Source organism: Dipodomys ordii, unplaced genomic scaffold, assembly GCF_000151885.1.
Source record: "Dipodomys ordii isolate 6190 unplaced genomic scaffold, Dord_2.0 Scaffold50, whole genome shotgun sequence".
Lineage (NCBI taxonomy): Eukaryota > Metazoa > Chordata > Mammalia > Rodentia > Heteromyidae > Dipodomys > Dipodomys ordii.
The window spans coordinates 2652340-2669382 of NW_012267266.1; the positions used below are offsets into that span (position 1 = coordinate 2652340).

The 17043-nt window shown below is 41.8% G+C and overlaps 1 protein-coding gene across 2 annotated transcripts in view; it reads right to left on the reverse strand.

Annotated features, from left to right (window-relative positions):
• LOC105988693 (protocadherin alpha-C2) overlaps positions 1-17043 on the reverse strand; it is a 95167-nt gene that overhangs the window by 27632 nt on the left and 50492 nt on the right. Inside the window, exons 1-2 of one of the 2 annotated variants that reach the window (XM_013020365.1) lie at positions 12906-16080; positions 1296-1354 (exon numbers count right to left, since the gene is read on the reverse strand). In XM_013020365.1, coding sequence (XP_012875819.1) covers positions 1296-1354; positions 12906-15470 — 2624 coding nt within the window. In that variant the 5' untranslated portion in view covers positions 15471-16080. Of the gene's footprint in view, positions 1-1295; positions 1355-12905; positions 16081-17043 lie in introns of those variants that run through there. The other variant, XM_013020366.1, reaches the window with a different exon arrangement.

A 17043-nucleotide genomic window follows, 5' to 3' on the forward strand; every position in this document is an offset into this window, starting at 1 on the left:
TTTTAATGGGCTACAACTAATTTTTCACTAACTCTCTATATAAGCTTTTTCTTTAGGTATAGATTTAGGTTTGGTGTAGATTTGATTAACCATTGTCCAGATATTCAAGGGGCTTAGAGATTATTTATTTAGAGTTTATTTCTTCTTTGAAATTAAATCATTTGATAGTATGATTATTAGTTTCTTGGCCCTCCTCATTTTATGTACAATGATAGTCACAAATAGTGAGTGGATAACAGATAGTAGATCAGCTCTGGAAATAATAATTACTAACAAAAAAGACAAAGTAAAGCTGGGCACCCATGGCTCATGCCTGTAATCCTAGCTACTCAGGAGGCTGAGATGTGAGGATCACAGTTTAAAGCCAGCTTGGGCCGAAAAGACCCCGTGAGACCCTTATCTCCAATTAACCACTGAAAAACTGGAAGTGGTACTGTGGCTCAAGTGGTGGAGGGCTAGCCGTGAGCACAAAGGAGCTCAGGGACGGCATCCAGGCCCTGAGTTCAAGGCCTGCCATTGACAAAAAAAAAGACAAAATAGAAAAGCAAAATTATATTTAATCTGAGTCTTAGAATGATGCTATTATTCTAGGCTAATTTAAAGTAAGCTAGATTTGGTCCACAGATATCCAATAAAGGCCCTTCATATGGCTCATTGGCTGAAAAGCCCATGCTGTTGATTACAGTAAGAGAGCCAAAAAGATGGAGGAGACAAGGAAATATACAAGGTGAACACCAAGAAGCACAATAATTATTGTGGTTAATTGGTCAGTGTGAAATAGAAAATCAAGGTAGATAACTTATGCATATACATTGCACAATGCACCCAAGTCTGAAAGTATCAGACTTACAGTAATTACAATATTTTTGGTGATATGTGGAGTTGGACTCAAGCCCTTGTGCTTGCTAGAAAGGTGCTTTACCTCTTGAAACATGCCTTCTAGCTTTAGTCACATTTTTTTTCAGGAGACAGAAAGTATAAATAGAGAGGAAATGGAGAGGGATGAGCAAGTTGTAATTACTTCCTCATAGGAATTTTTAATTCTTGCTTGACACATTGTTGTAGAAATTTTGATAAAAGTATATAGAAACCTGTCTCTTATTTTCTAGTACTCCATAAACATTTGGCATTGACAACTTCCAGTGTTTCAAGGAATAGACATGGAGACAAAAACAATCATCTTTTCCTGATAGTGTATCTGAAGCTTCTCAGTGTAAACAGCAGTTTCTGGAGAACAGTTTATCTGAACTATATCCAGTTAAAGTTATTCCTGAGTGAAGGAAGGAAGTACATACCTATGCATGCCTGCTCTCAGAGAAGCAGAATAACGCCAGTCAGGATTGGGCTGTCGTGGCTGCAAAAATCACAAAAGGGAGTTCTGTTAAAATGGCAAAACAATGTTGTTATTACAATGCAGTTAATGGATTAAATATTTCAGGCATCTAAACAAAAATATTGAATGAAACATTTCATATGCAACTATAAGATGATATCTGAATACTATAGTGGGGGGGGGGACACATTTAGAAATACTGTAAGGCCCAGCTTTGGCTCTGCCTTGTTCAAAGCAGGTCTATGCTCTTAAACCACTAAAAGAAAGCAATCTGTCTTGAGACAGGAAACATTTTCATTGCTTTTGCTCTCAAATGCCCCATTAATGGCACATCCTCAATTCAGCATTCTAGCTATCAGAGGACATGAGTCTACACAAGTTCTGCTGGCCTGGCTTGACTGCAGAGAACTGCAATCTGCTGCTGGCTTTGCAGACTGCAGCATGTTTGACCCAGGACGGATGTGCCCTGTCATAACACCAGCAACTGATAGCAGGCCCTCCTACTACCTAAAGATGGACACTAGAGAGATAGGAAAACAAACCATTGCTGAGCTTGACCTTGTTTTGCTACCTAATCCTTTTCCAAGAAGGGTTCTTTTACCCTGCATCGGTTTCAGTGCTTTACTTCCTCATTCAATTTCTCTCTGCTAAGCTCTGATTGTTTAACCAGGAGTAGCTGAAATCTGAGAAGGTCCTGACTCATTCTGCATCCACCTGACTGCTGGATTTCTTTTTCTTTGTACACAGTCTACAAACTGCCTAAAGTAAAGGAGGAAAACGTGAGGACCTAAAAACTGAGGAGGGCTGGGAAGTTGGCTCAGTGGTAGAGTGTTTGCCTTGCATTCATGAGGCCCTGGGTTCGATTCCTCAGCACCACATAAGCAAAAAGAAAAAAAACTGGAAGTGGCGCTGTGGCTCAAGTGGTAGAGCGCTAGCCTTGAGCTGAAAAGCTGAGGGACAGCGCCTAGGCCCAGAGTTCAGGCCCCACAACCGGACCCCCCCCAAAAAAAAAGCTGTTTGAGGAACTATGCGCTGTTTAGATGCTACTCACAATCACTGGGTACTAATGACTACCACTTTCTTGATTCCATTAGCCTACATTTTATTATGAAAAACTCATGATAGATCGGTTTCTAGATGTGTTTTCATGAACAGAGATTAAAGTATGTCTACTACTAAATACAGAGGTCTAGTGGAAAGATGGGGGAGGTAGGTTGCAATTATTTGATTATGCTTTGGTTATAATGATCGTACCTGGTAGCTACAAAGCTACAGTAATACAAATAAGCCATTTTTGTCAATAAAATTCTTGTTCCTATTATGCTTGTAGTTCACTGAAGAATGCAACAAATCTTGTAAACACATTTCATAACACTAACAGAAGCTATCAGCATTCCAGCCTTCTAGCAGACTGGGTGGGGATGGCTACACAGTACCCAGAGAGCCAGAGTCAAGGCCCAGAAAGTTAACATACTGGGAATATTTTAGTTCAAACATCCATCCTCTTAGGTCCTCTTTTACTCTGATGGCCAGATATGAATATGAAAGCTATTCTATCCTTGGCTTTCATGTTCACAAAATGCTATTGATGGTTCATATAAAACTATCTACAGTTCAAACAAAATGAGTTCCCATTTCTTCCCAGTAGTGGTAGGAAAGAAAAAGCATTTGCAATATAATTTTATAAATGTGATAAAAATACATTTTTACTCATCATCATGGTCATCATCATCATCATCATCATCACTATATCTGCTCTTGTCACCAGCAGCACCAGTGTTAGCTTGTCCACTGAGAGAATCTTCCTTCAAGAAAGACTGACATCTGTTGAACAAATGTTCTCAATTTTTCCTATGATTGTATAATATTCATGATGAAAATTGCTGCAACTTCATCTTTGGAATGAAATCACCAACCTCATTTTGCTGAAAGGCATAGTTCTATCGTGACTGAATGGGAAACTCAGTTCATTATGCAATCTTACTTCCTCAGTGACACATTTTATTTGTCATGCTGCGATTTTCTGTAACTGTCAACACGATTCTCAGATTCATTTACATGGATTTCTAATAACGGTAAGATCAGACAGAGGAAAGGAAAAGAAGAAAGTAATCAGTACTCCATGCTGTTTTAAGTAGTTATATATATAATATTAGATGATGGAATAAGCACTTCACATATACCATTGTGTATATTTGGGGTGTACTGTGGGTTCTTTTGCAGGCTGTGGGGCTTGAACTCCGAGTTTGGGCACTGATCCCAAGATTTTTGCTCAGTGTTAGAACTCTATCACTTTGAGCCACAGCTCCATTTCTGGTTTTCTGGTGGTTAATTGGAGGAAAGAATCTCATGGATTTTTCTGCCCAGTTTGGCTTTGAACTGTGATCCTCAGATCTCAGCCTATTGAGTAGCTAGAATTACAGGTATGAGCTACCAGTACCTAGTGTAATATTCCCTTCTCAGACCATAAATGCTAGGATTTTTAATGGTTTTCTCATAAAACATACAAATGTCCTCAGGTATACATAAAGACTGCTTCATCCTGGGTTATAGCTATAACTTTGAACCTAGGTATTTGGTATGTTTTAAAACTATTTTTCCCCCATGGTATAACCCCTGTTGTCACTGTATTTGATTCTGGTGTCCTGCATCTCATTTATACATTTTTCTAATTTGGGGAAGGGAAGGGAAATATCAAAATGCTGAAATAAGGTTACAGGATGACCCACTGTAACAGAGAGATGTACAAGACACTATGTTGAAAATGAACTTTATAACTTTGGCCGGGGAGAGTGGGGGGTGGGGGGGAGCGGGAGGGCTGGGTGGGAAACGAAGGAGGTAGGGAGGAAAGGGATAGTAGGGAAAAAAACAAAGGAGGGGTTAACAATGCTTGATAGGAACTGGACTTATTACCTTGCTCATGTAACTGTAATCCTTCTGTATAGTATCTTTATAATAATATACAAATAAAAAATAATATATATATATGTATATGTTTTTGTCGGCCATGGGGTCTGAACTCTGAGCCTGGGTGTTGTCCCTCAGCTCTTCAGCTCAAGGCTGGAGCTCTACCACTTAAGCCACAGTACCACTTCTGGCTTTTTCTACTTCTGTGGTGCTGAGGAATCGAACCCAGGGCCTCATACATACAAGGCAAGCGCTCTACCACTGAGCCACCTTCCCAGTCCCTAAAAATACTTTTAAATGAATGAACTATTATACAAGGTCAATAATGTCATATTTAAGTTACAAAAATGAGAAATTTGAGAATTAAATTATTTGCCTGATTTAGTGAGTTTGGCTGACAGTCAATTTTAGGTACCTATAAAACAAAAAAAAGTATACTTTTTAAATAAACATGTGGAATGATGTGTATTTTGTTTCACTTTTTTACCCCTTTTCTTACTTTTGAGTTCCTAAATATCAGTGTGTGGTGTGTGTGTGTGTGTGTGTGGTGTATATGTGTGTGCGTGCACATGTGCACATGCATGCACATACATGCACGGGCATTGCTCCTCAGACTTGAACTCAGGGTTTGAGTGCTGCTTTCCCTGAGCATTTTTGCTGAAGGTATTCTCTCACTTGAGCCACAGCTCCAATTCTAGTTTTTTGGTGGCTAATTGGAACTAAAAGTCTCATGGACTTTCCTGCCCAGGTTGGCCTCAAACCCCAATCCTCATATCTCAGCCTTCTGCATAGTTAGGATGGATTATAGGTGTGAGATATTTGTTCCAGCCAATATAAATTTATTATAAAACAAAATTAAGGGTTTGGAAGGTGGCTTAGTGGTAGATTGCTTGTCTTTCATGCATGAGGCCCTGGGTTCTATTCCCCAGCACTACATAAGCAGAAAAAAAAAAGCTGGAAGTGGCATTGTGACTCAAGTGGTAGAGTACTAACCTTGAGCTGAAGAGCTGAGGGACAGTGCCCAGGCCCAGAGTTCAGGCCCCATGACTGACAAAAATCATTAAACATAATACAAATGTAATAAACTTGGAAATTTTTCAGTTGAAAATTTAACTCTTTCTTTCTCTCATATGAGATATACATTAGGGACTTGGACTGTGATTACTGAGTTCCCAATTATTTGGATAATACATCTCAGGACTATGCCTAATTTCCATTAGTGAAGAATTCTAGTATTTTCTGTTGTTCTAAAGTTTAATCTTTTAGGATAATAGTAACAAAACTCCAGATATGGAAAAAGTCAGTTAGTAGTCTATGTTGGCGATACAGTATCATTGAAGAACAAGAACCCATTTGAATTTCTTTTAAAATTATAGCAAAGATTACCAGGTGCTGGTGGCTCATGCTTGTAATCCTAGATAGTTAAGGAGCCTGAGACCTGAAGGTCACGGTTCTAAGCCAGCTTGGGCAGGAAAGTCCATGAGTTCATATCCAGTTAACCCACAAGAAGCCAGAAGTGGAGCTATAGCTCAAGTGGTAGGATGCTACCCTTGAGAAAAACAAAAAAACAAAACTCAGGGACAGCACTTAGATCCTGAGTTCAAGACCCAGGACCAACTACAAAAAATTATAGTAATTATTAATTTATCCTGTAATGATTTATAATAAATAAATTTAATTTATTTTTTATTTTTATTTATTTATTTTGTTGGTTGTGTGCCTTGAACTCTGGGCCTTGGTGCTATCCATGAGCTCTTTAGCTCAAGGTGAGTGTTCTACCATTTGAGCCACTGCCACTTCCAGTTTTTTTTAGTGGTTCATTAGAGAGTTTCACAGAGTTTCCTGCCTGGACTGGCTTTGAACCATGATCTTAGATCTCAGCCTCCTGAGTAGCTAGGATTACAGGCATGAGCCACCAGTGCCTGGCTAAATTATTTTATTTCTAATTTGTGCCATAGGATATTTGAAGTACAGAAGGATGAATCTCTTCTTCTAAAACAGATTTAAAGTGAAACAGGTTAAAAATATCCTGTGTTATTCATAAACTCACATGAATGCAGAATGAGATAATATTGTCTTATAACTCTGGAAATCTATGTTGATGTAATCAATAAACTGTTCTCTGAGACTTGAAATGACATGTAATACCTCCTTTTTCACACTAACAGGGTTCCATTATAATGTCTCTATGGAAGATTCTTCATAATGATATTTTATTAACATTAAGATAATTGTGGTGAGCTGAATTCTAAGATAATGCCAACATCCCCCACATCCAATGGTACTTCCTTGCATAATCTCCAAACTGTGATTTGATGGATCTTACTCCCACATTTTCATTGTATAATATAGCTCACTTGTGTTTAAAAAGGGGTGGGACAGTATAACCCCTGCTTTCACATATTTGATGTCAGTATAACTTGTGGAGGAGATGGGGAAAAACCAGTTGTTTAAGGATACAGGTGGACCTGTTGCAACAATGAGAAGTACAAGTTGTCATGTCCAAAATGAGCTTTACAACGTCGGTGAGGGGGGGGGGGAAGGAGAAGGATTGGGATTGGGGGGGAGGGGGGAGACTGGGAAGGGATGTGAAGGGTAAACCAAAGAAGGAGGCTGCAATGCTTGGTAAGAAATGTACGCATTATCCTGCCCATGTAATTGTAACCCCTCTGTACAGTATGTTCACAAATAAAATTAAATTAAATTTTAAAAAAAGGGGTGGGACTAACTCAAACACATGAGCCTTTTAAATCCAAGTCCAGAGGTAAGAGATAAAGTGAGACAAGTTTGAGGTATAAGAAAGATTCCATGTTAGGTAAGAGTCTGTATTGCTAGTTTTGAAGATGGAGTAGGCCAATGTGACAGGGCCTAATATCAACCTTTAGGAAGGGAGAATGAGTCTCCAGCAACAGTAGGTAAGAAAATGTGGGTCACAGTCCCCAAGGACCTAAATTCTGCTAACAATGTAAATGAGCTGGAAAGTGTATTCTTCCCCAGAGCCTCCACAAGAGTACTGAGCCCAGCCAACATGTTGATTTCAGCCTTAAGAAAATGTGAGCAGAGAATTCAGCCACCTAGTGCAGGATTATGAGATACAAGTGGATGAGATTGCAATCATAAAGTCATGGTAATCTGTTATGAAACAACATTAAAATAATATATTAAGACAAAAAGGATATAATATTGAATATAATCACTGCTGTTTTCAAGTAAGAAGATGATAAACCTGAGAATTCTATGTGGAATATTTCTCTCTAAATGGTCATTTGCAGGCCTAATTCACAGAACAGAAAAGTAAAATAAATATGACTTTAAAATATATTCAATGGGTTCCAATACAACAAAAAATGCTAAGTCTACTTAATTCTCAATACACAGCCTGCTAGCACAGCAACTACCCTCTTGCTCACAGCTACACCTCCCTGGAGCCCAGAGTTTGACCCTGCAAGGCCAGAAAGGAACTAACATTTTTCTTCACCTTTGCAATGTCAGGTATTTCTTTGCATGTGTCAGTTTCAAATTCTGTAAAGAAAAAATTCTTGCATAATTTTTGGGTTAACAGAATTAAAACACTGAGAAGGAATTTCCCTGTCCTTAGAGTTTTTTTGCACCTATGATTACAGATTAAAGTGCTAAAATATTATCACATGATTCAGATAAATTTATGATTGTCTTATAATATGCATAGAAGAAAATCTACTCAGGGAAGTCCTGTAAAGGTCACATTCAAAAACATATAGAGGTTTAGCTCTATCAAATTCTGCTTAATTTCTGGGGTTAGTGATGGTAAGTTTTCTTCAAACATTTGCAAACTGACATTATTCCGACCTCTCATTGAGAGCAAAATTTGGTTGCTAACCAAGGCAAGTATCCAGAATTGACTCTACTATTCTGTCAAACCAATAGCATGCCAATAGACAATGTATAATATGCCAGGCGATGTCCCTGCAGAGTGTTCTGAGTTAGACCAGATGCCCGTGTGATAGCTCACTCTGGGTCAGAGGAAAGGGTAAGCCAATGACATTCAAGCCACAATAAATAGATTTCTTCATCAATCAGAGTGTATACAAGATAAAGAGAGAAGAGCTCAACCCTAATTCCATCTGGCTCAGAAGTCTGTAGAACAATAAAGGAAAGAAGTAATCTGACAAAGATATTTTATTCTTGGACCAAAGAAAACCTTTTCTCAGAACAGTCCTATAACTGATATGAAACTGGCAAAACAAAATAGCTCCACCCATTAAAAACTGGCTATCAGAACCAAGTGCTGGTGGCTCACAGCAATCCTAGCTTCTAGGGAAGCTGAGAATGGGAGGATTATGGTTCAAAGCCAGCCCAGGTAGAAAGTTCACAAGACCCCATTTCAACTGATAGCTGGATGCAAAGGCATATGCCTGTCATCCTAACTTATGTGGGAAGCTGAAAATGAGAGGATCATGGTTCCAGACCAATATGAACAGAAAAGTCTGGGAAACTCCAGCTTAATGTAAAGATGCCAGGCATAGCTGTACACATTTGCTAGTCCAGTTTGGGTGGAAAACCTAAAATAGGTGGATCACAGTGCAGGGACACTCAAGGACAGAAAGTGAGACTCTTTCTCAAAATAACCAGTGCACAGAAAGGGTTAGAGACATGGCTCAGTGGTAGAGTTCTACCTGGCAATCACTAGACTGTGAGTTCAAAGCTAGTATCACCAAATATATGTATATATGGGTATCACAGGTAAAACAGTGAAATGGAAGTTCATAAATAGAATTATTGAGCCAGGTGCTGGTAATTCTAGCTACTCAGGAGGCAAAGATCTGAGAATTGTGATTCAAAGCCAGGGCAGGAAAGTCCATGAGACTACTAGCTCCAATTTCTCATAAAAAAATCCAGAAGAGGTGATGCAGCTCAAGTGGTAGACTTGAGCAAAAGATGTTTAGGGACAGCACCCAGGCCCAGAATAAATAAATAATAGAACTTTTGGGTTATTCTGATCATTGTGCAGCTTTAAAAAAATCAACATCATGCACTGAGTGTTAATTTTGTTTCAGAACAGGCCATCAAATTAATGCCAGCTCTGGAGGAAATTAATTAAGAAACAAACAAAAAGAAGAGTTTAACTCTTTCAGGTCACTGGATTTAGGGTAAATATGCACAGGCAGTGGCAAAAATAACTAAGGATGTGGTGACCAACTGCTTTAAAATAACTGAGAGTGAATACAAACCTTATATATCTCTGCTATTCCTTTGTAATTTCCATAAGCTGTGCTAACTAGCCCTATGGAGGCACAGTTAGATAAATCTGCCCAGAATACTCAGGGTGACTCATTAGCAATCACACCACAAATATATTCTGTCTACAAATATATTCTATCTGAAGACCCAATCTTTTCTTATAGAGACTATGACTGGGGTGCCAATTCTTTCAATGTGAGGCTTTCAGAAGTCTCCAATGACAAATTTGGCCCTTCACTACACAGGTGACTCATGAAATGAAATATTTTCAAATAAACACCAATAGATTCGAGCAAAAAGAAAAACTTTATGAAAGAACAGAGATAAAATATCTCTGTAAGCTTTGCCAATAGTAAAGCATATATTGGCTAGTAGTGACATTTTACCCACTACATCCACCCCCACGCACTTATTATCTCTTCTGTATAAGGGTTTACTCTTTCCAAAGAAAATCAACTTATACTAGTAGATGAGCTATTAAAATAGTATCCAAAATGTCTACCTATCACATATCAGAAGTAATATGAACATTGAGATTTCTGGATACTCCTACCATTAAACTAAGAAATCTTTGGAGTCAGACAATCATAACTTGAAATACTACTAGCTGTGACTGTGCATATTATGTAACCTCCCTGAGCTTATTTTCTACTATGCTGGATGTTTGTGTTTCTTTAATCATGCCTTACAGGGAATGGGAACTAAAACTACATCTATACATATTACATCACAGGGCACTTTTATGCAGGAGGGTAGTCAGTGAGTATAAATTCCTTTACTCTTCATTTCCAATCCCTACCTGCTTTTTGTTATATTTATAATATATACTTTATATATATTTACATAAAATATTTATACAAATATAGCTATAAAGTTTACTTACAAAATATAATATTTACAAAGTGTTTACTTCTGAGTTCCCAAACATCAGCTCCACTTCTGGCTTTCTGGTGGTTAAAGTCTCACAAATTTCAAAGTACAATCCTTAGATCTCAGTCTCCTGAGTAGCTAGGATTACAGGCATAAGCTACCAGTAAGGTGCTCCCATCATTTTTAATGTAAGCACATGGCATTAATAACACCCCTAGCATTTTCCTGACATCTGCAGTAAGTAAAGAGAAAATTCAGCTTTGAAAAGTAAATACTTGGGGCTGATGGCTCAGTGGTAGAGCACTTGCCTTGCATGCATGAGGCCCTGGGTTCTATTCTTCAGCACCACATAAGCAAAAATAAAAAAGCTGGAAGTGGCGCTGTGGCTCAAGTGGTAGAGCACTAGCCTTGAGCTGAAGAGCTGAGGAACAGCACCCAGGCCCAGAGTTCAGGACCCACGACCGGACCCCCCCCCCAAAAAAAAGAAGTAAAAACTTAATACAGCAATGATGACGTTCAAAACTGAGTTGCTTTTGTTCCTGTTTTACCATGCTGCAAAAATGTGACTCACTCTCTATCCTACAACTGCAATCATTTCAAGAGCTTCCAGAATTGTCTAGCAGAAACTTGCCTCTATTAAGCCCATGCACTGTCCTGGCAAAATCCCACAGGAGTAATCACTTCCTGGCATAATTTTCCCCCTAGATTGAAGGTTTGTGTACAAAAGCACCTATTAACATAGAGGTCAGTGTAAAACAGAAATAGTGCATGCATCAAATTGCCCCAAGCTTTGAGAATGTCATTTTTCTGAGGTTCAGCTCACAGCTGGTGGTTATGATGAGCAAGCCTTTCCCCACTTGCATTCTATTCCTTTTCTGCAACCTATACCAGTCCCAAAGGACTTCATAGGAATTTGCTAAATGTCTACATTATCATTATTTAAACCCAAATCTTTTTGTATGCTTTCAAATGCTATAACCTAAGATTTCTGCTTCACCAGTTCTTGGTTTCTTTGATTCACTACCCTTCTATTTTCTTAATCTGTAACCTGCCTCCTGTGGTTTACTCAGCATAGACTAACATGAGACTCTTCTGATATGTAAATATATATCCATCTGCAATACCCATAGGAAAATCTACTCTTGACTAATAATGAAAAATTCTGTGCTTATGCATTACCTCTTTCAAGATCATTAATTTAGCATGTGACAATATGACTAATAAAACATAACAATGTGTGAATAAAAAGATATCACAAAAATATACAAGAGACAAAATATTAATTCATTTGAACTAACGCTAATAGCCCTAGCTAGAGTAGTGGTTCAGAAGGATAATTCATCACTATTTGTAAGGTAAATTTTTAGCTTTTGCAATTAAAGTTTAATATATCACTTCAAGCATGCACGTAGACAAAAATACTATTCAAACACACTGACACACTCATTCACTTTTTGATAATTTATGTCCATTCTTCATAACAATGAGCAAAATTGCCTTATTCTTAAAATTCAAACCTAGTACATATACTGCTAATATCTGTACTTATGTGCAGTAACTCATCCACGTTCCAAGCCTTTTGTAGCTATTACAAACCAAATTTTAGTAAAAAAAAAAAAAACAAAAAACAATGAGCATGTGCTTTGGAAGTATTGTTATTTTACTTAAAGACATGAGGAGCTTGAAAAGTCTACTTCATATCTCATCAAATGATCCACTGGGAATCAAAAGATGATGGATTGCACTTATGAGGAATGTAGAAATATAATCTTCAAATGAATTCAGTGTATGCCAAGAAAGGTAGCAAATTGGAATTCTTTTTCTCTTTCTCCCCAGACTCTGTTCTGATGTTCAATGTCCCCATCTCATTCTACCATATCCACTGCCTAGCCAGACAGATTGGTACTTGAGGTTTTGCCTTAATCATTATCCATTTCCTCATACAGAAGAATGACCACATCAGACAGCTACAGCAAACTCTGGATTCAACATAAGGGCTAAATACTATGGCTTTATCATGATGTGAATTTCCAGAAGATCCTATTACATTATCTAGTGAAATTACTACAGTTACTAACTAGACAACGTGCACTGCAGACAGTCCAAAGTATGAACAGGACTGGTATACAGAGGTGACTCTAACAGCCCCTAGAGGTCTCAGAGCTTTTCTAGAAAAGGAAGAAATAAAAACAGTCCTGCAGGATTTTAAAAAGTAACAGCAGAGGCCTTTTCTCCTTGAATCGCATAATGTTATTTCCTAAAACATTATTCTTATTTCCAGGCCTGTTCTATTTCCCTACAGAGCTGTGCTTTCATATCACATATTTAAAACTAATCCTCACTTTTCAAACAATTAAATGGATTATTCCTGATACAAGTGAAAAGAAAAATGGGAAGTAAACCAATTCCCTAGTGCTTCTTTTCTAGAAAGGAAACACCAGATTACAAGCAGATCATTAATATCATTTACCAATAATTCCTGTCAACTAAAAATTCAGAAGACCATCCACATACTATTGCGAGACATGTAAAAATAATGCATTGTCTTCTAGAAGACCTTTGACCACTATCTCACCTCATTTTGAGGAACAGCCTCATTTTTGAGAATAATCAGGTTCCCGGCACTCTGCCCACTCTGGCCTGTGAGGTGCCTGCTGTCAGTCACTGCTGCTTGGGCTCCCCCAGGCCCTGGTCCTGTCTGGGCCCCTGTGTTGTAAAACATAAAAGTATCACTCCCTGAGCCTGCTGTCAGGCAGGCCTTGTAGCAGTAGGTCTTGGTGAGGGAGCCATTCCCTCGAACCTCAATGAAATGAGGCTGTACTTTGAGGCCATGTGGTATCCTGGCATCAATATTGTTGTTGGCCTGCTTGTACAGTTCTGCAGGGCACCGCTCCCTCACTCCACAAAAACCTCCACAGCATGAAGTGCCATAGGCAGTGTAGTGATAGCACTTGATGATGCTCAAAACAATGATTGTCAAAAGAAATATAAAAGATACTGTGCTTAATGCTATTATCAGATAAAGTGTAATTTCAGAGTAGGTCCGAGGGCTCTTAACATGTCTCTGAGTATCCGGGAGGATTTTAGAAACCCTGTCCACCACAGCTACGGTAATGGTCACAGAGGCTGATAGTGATGGCTCTCCATTGTCACGGACCACCACAGTCAGATTGAAAGTTGTACCACTTTCATCTCCTATCTTCCTGGTAGTCCTAATTTCTCCTGTGTGCAGCTCCACTTTAAAGAGATCCACGTCAGAAGTTTGGGCTAGATGGTAAAAGAGCCAAGCATTTTGCCCAGAGTCTGAATCCATGGCTATAACTTTGGTGACCAGGTAGCCAGCTGGGGCAGTTCGAGGCATCATCTCAATGGCTGCTGATGAATTGGTTGAGGTAGGGTACAGGATGTGAGGGGCATGGTCGTTCATATCCACTACATACACATTGGCAGTCACAGTGCTGCTCAGTGGTGGGCTCCCCTTATCTTGGGCTTCCACAGTCACAAAGAACTCCCGAAACTTCTCATAGTCAAAGGAGTTGACAGCGTAAAGGCTGCCACTGGCACTGTTAATGGAGACATACGAGGTGACTGGCAGCCCTTGAATCTCCCTGTCTAGGAGAGAGTAGGTCACCTCTGCATTCTCCTTTTCATCTGGGTCTGTGGCTTGCACGGTGCAGAGTAACACCCCAGGCAAATTGTTCTCCTGGATGTAGATGGAATAGGAGTCCTTTAGAAAGCTGGGTGGGTTGTCATTGATGTCAGAGATCTCAACCCGAAATGTCCGCTGGGATGTGAGCTGTGGTGTTCCCCCATCAGAGGCCGTCACTGTGATATTGTAGGCAGCCACTCGCTCCCGATCTAGTGGCCCACTCACCTCCAGTGTATAGGAGTTTCCAAAGCCATTCAGCCGGAAAGGCAAGGTGGCCTCCAGACCCAGTCTCACTTGCCGGTTGGGACCTGAGTCTTGGTCATTGACACTGAGAAGAGCCACAACAGTGTTGGGTGCTGCGTCCTCAGGCACTGGGCTATATAAGACCGTGAGCACCACCTCCGGTGCATTGTCATTCACATCCACAATGTCCACCAACACCTTGCAGTGACCCGCCATGGGCACTGGACCCCGGTCAGTTGCTTGCACGTAAATCTGGTAGGAGGAAGCCTCTTCATAATCCAGTGCTCCGCTTACTCGAACTTCCCCTGTCCTGGCATCAATGCTGAAGAGCTGCCTCTCCCGGTCCGAGGTGTAGCTGCTCAAGGAGTACAGAAGCTCACCGTTGGAACCCTCATCCGGGTCCGAGGCATTGAGCTTCACCACCAAGGTGCCTGGAGGAGCATCCTCCCGCAGCTGGACACGGTAAGTGGACTGATCAAAGGCAGGAGAGTTGTCATTAGTGTCCAGGACCCGGACAGAGATCTGTGCGGTGCCCGAGCGAGCTGGGCTGCCCCCGTCCATGGCTGTGAGAACAAGGTGGTGCAAGGCTGCCTGCTCGCGGTCTAGGCCCTTCCGCAGCACCAGCTCCAGCACCTTACTGTTCTCCTGCAGGGGTTTAAGGTCCAGTTCAAAGTGCTCATTGGGGCTCAGTTCGTAGGTCTGCACCGAGTTGGCTCCCACGTCCGGGTCCTGCGCGCTCTCTATATGAAAGCGCGCTCCGGGTGCCACGGATTCGCTTACCTGAAGCTGATAGTCGGTCCGCGGAAAGCGGGGCGAGTTGTCGTTGATGTCGAGTATTTCCACCTCCACGGCGCTCACCGCCACGGGGTTGTGTGCCAGCACTTCCAAGCTGAGCAGGCAGCGAGGCCGCTGCTCACACAGCGCCTCCCGATCAATGCGCTCGTTGACGAAGAGCGCGCCACTCGTCAGGTCCAGCTCCAAGTAGCGTGGGCTGGGCGCACCCTGATGGCTGATGCGCAGGCAGCCCGGCCCCAGGCGCCGCAGCTCCAGACCCAGCGCTCTGGCCACGTTGCCCACCAGCGCGCCCGGTGCCTGCTCCTCGGGCACCGAGTACCGTAGCTGGGAGGCCGCTGGGCCCGGCAGCAGCATCAGCAGCAGCAGGAGGAAAGACAGCGGCAGCAGCCAGGGTAGGGGCCGCCGGACGCGTGGATGCTCTGTCGCCCGGGGTTTGGCGCCCGCCTGCTCCATAGCCACCGGCGGTGGCGGAGGCAGCCGGGCAGGGCCGGAGGCAGCAGCTTGGCCAAGCCGAGCTCCACGCCCGGCCCCGCCTCCGCCTCCGCCTCCGCTCTTGCGGCCCCAAGCCGGCTCCTCTAAGCCTCACGCGCTAGCAAACGCCTGGGGCCGCTCCCCTCGCAGGGCCCCCTCAGGGGCTGCTGGCCCCGCGATCCCCGCTGATTCCCCATATCCCAGCTCCTCCACTCGCCTCAAGTCTGAGAGCTCTAGTCCGCTTCCTGCCGCTGCTGCTGTTCCTGGGGGGAGGAAAGAGGAAGCAGGGAGGGGGGAGGGAGGGGAGAGGGGAGCGCTCAGCAAGTCCAGCTCCGATTCCGCACCAAAGTGATGGACAGCGACCCCAGACTGCCCAGCCGCTCCAGCTACTCCAGCTCGATCTTCCTGCGCCCTGGACCTGCGGGATCCCAGCAGACCGCGGGAACAAGGCCACTCCCTAGCCTCCCTGCCCCCACCGTCCTGTGTCTCCTCCAATCTCCGCGGTCTCTCGCCTGTTACCGGCGTCTTGTAAGGGGATTAGTCTGGGGAAAGCAGTTAAGTCCCTAGTACTCCAGTTGTCAGCCCTAGAAAAGATTTCCAAGCGCAATCCAGGAAAATAAACTGAAGGCCCTCAGCTAAGTCTGAGGACCTGGGCGGCGACTCTAACATTTAAAGGAAACAAACGCAGGGGAGGCGCTCAGGGATTACTAGGAAGGGGGCTGATTATTATTTGCCTGATCCCACGTCCTCTCTGTATCACTCTGAAAGTAATATGGAAAGTGCTTGCTTAAATCCTAGGTCAAAGCACAGCGGATAACATGTGCCATCCTATTTCTGGGAACAAACCAAAAACTAGCATCCTGGGATCCAACACTCAATACTGCTCCCAGCCAACTGGGCCTCACTTTCGGTGTGTGCTTTGGCAATAAGTCAATATTTGAGTGTTTAAATTTCTCTCTAAACAATTAGCTCCATGAAACTGCAAGAAAACCTCGTATTTGACCCCTGTTGACCACAGTTGAAATTTTAAAAGATTCATCTCTCAAGATTCATCTCTTCACCGTTGGTTCTGCTTTTCTTTCTTTCTTTTTCATTTTTCATTCAAGACATTTTCTTTCAAGACTGATTTTTAATTTTTTTTTCTTTAATGGATGACAATGTCTTCAAGAGCCTGCAAAATCATTAAATCAGGAAAGTTCCTCTTGATCTTCCAAGCCAGGCTGGAACTCGAACTCTGTTAATACTTTCCAGTTAAAAAAATTTTTTTAACTGCTGTTATTAAGCAAAAAGTAGGAAGCTGGGATTTATCTTATACTAGCAGCGATTTTCATGGTATCTTCTATAAATGAGTGGTCAATGGGCCTCTGGGTTTCTGTGCCCCTAAGACTCCCCTTCTATTGCTCCAAAGGTCAAACATAGATAAATACTCTTCAGTGAATAAGGAAGCAGAAGCAGAGGAAGCCTTCTGTGCTGTGTCATTGCCTCTGCTCGTTCTGAATAGTCATTCTTGCCAGCCCTCTCATCTCTCACACAGAGGTTTAAAATAATCCCCCTT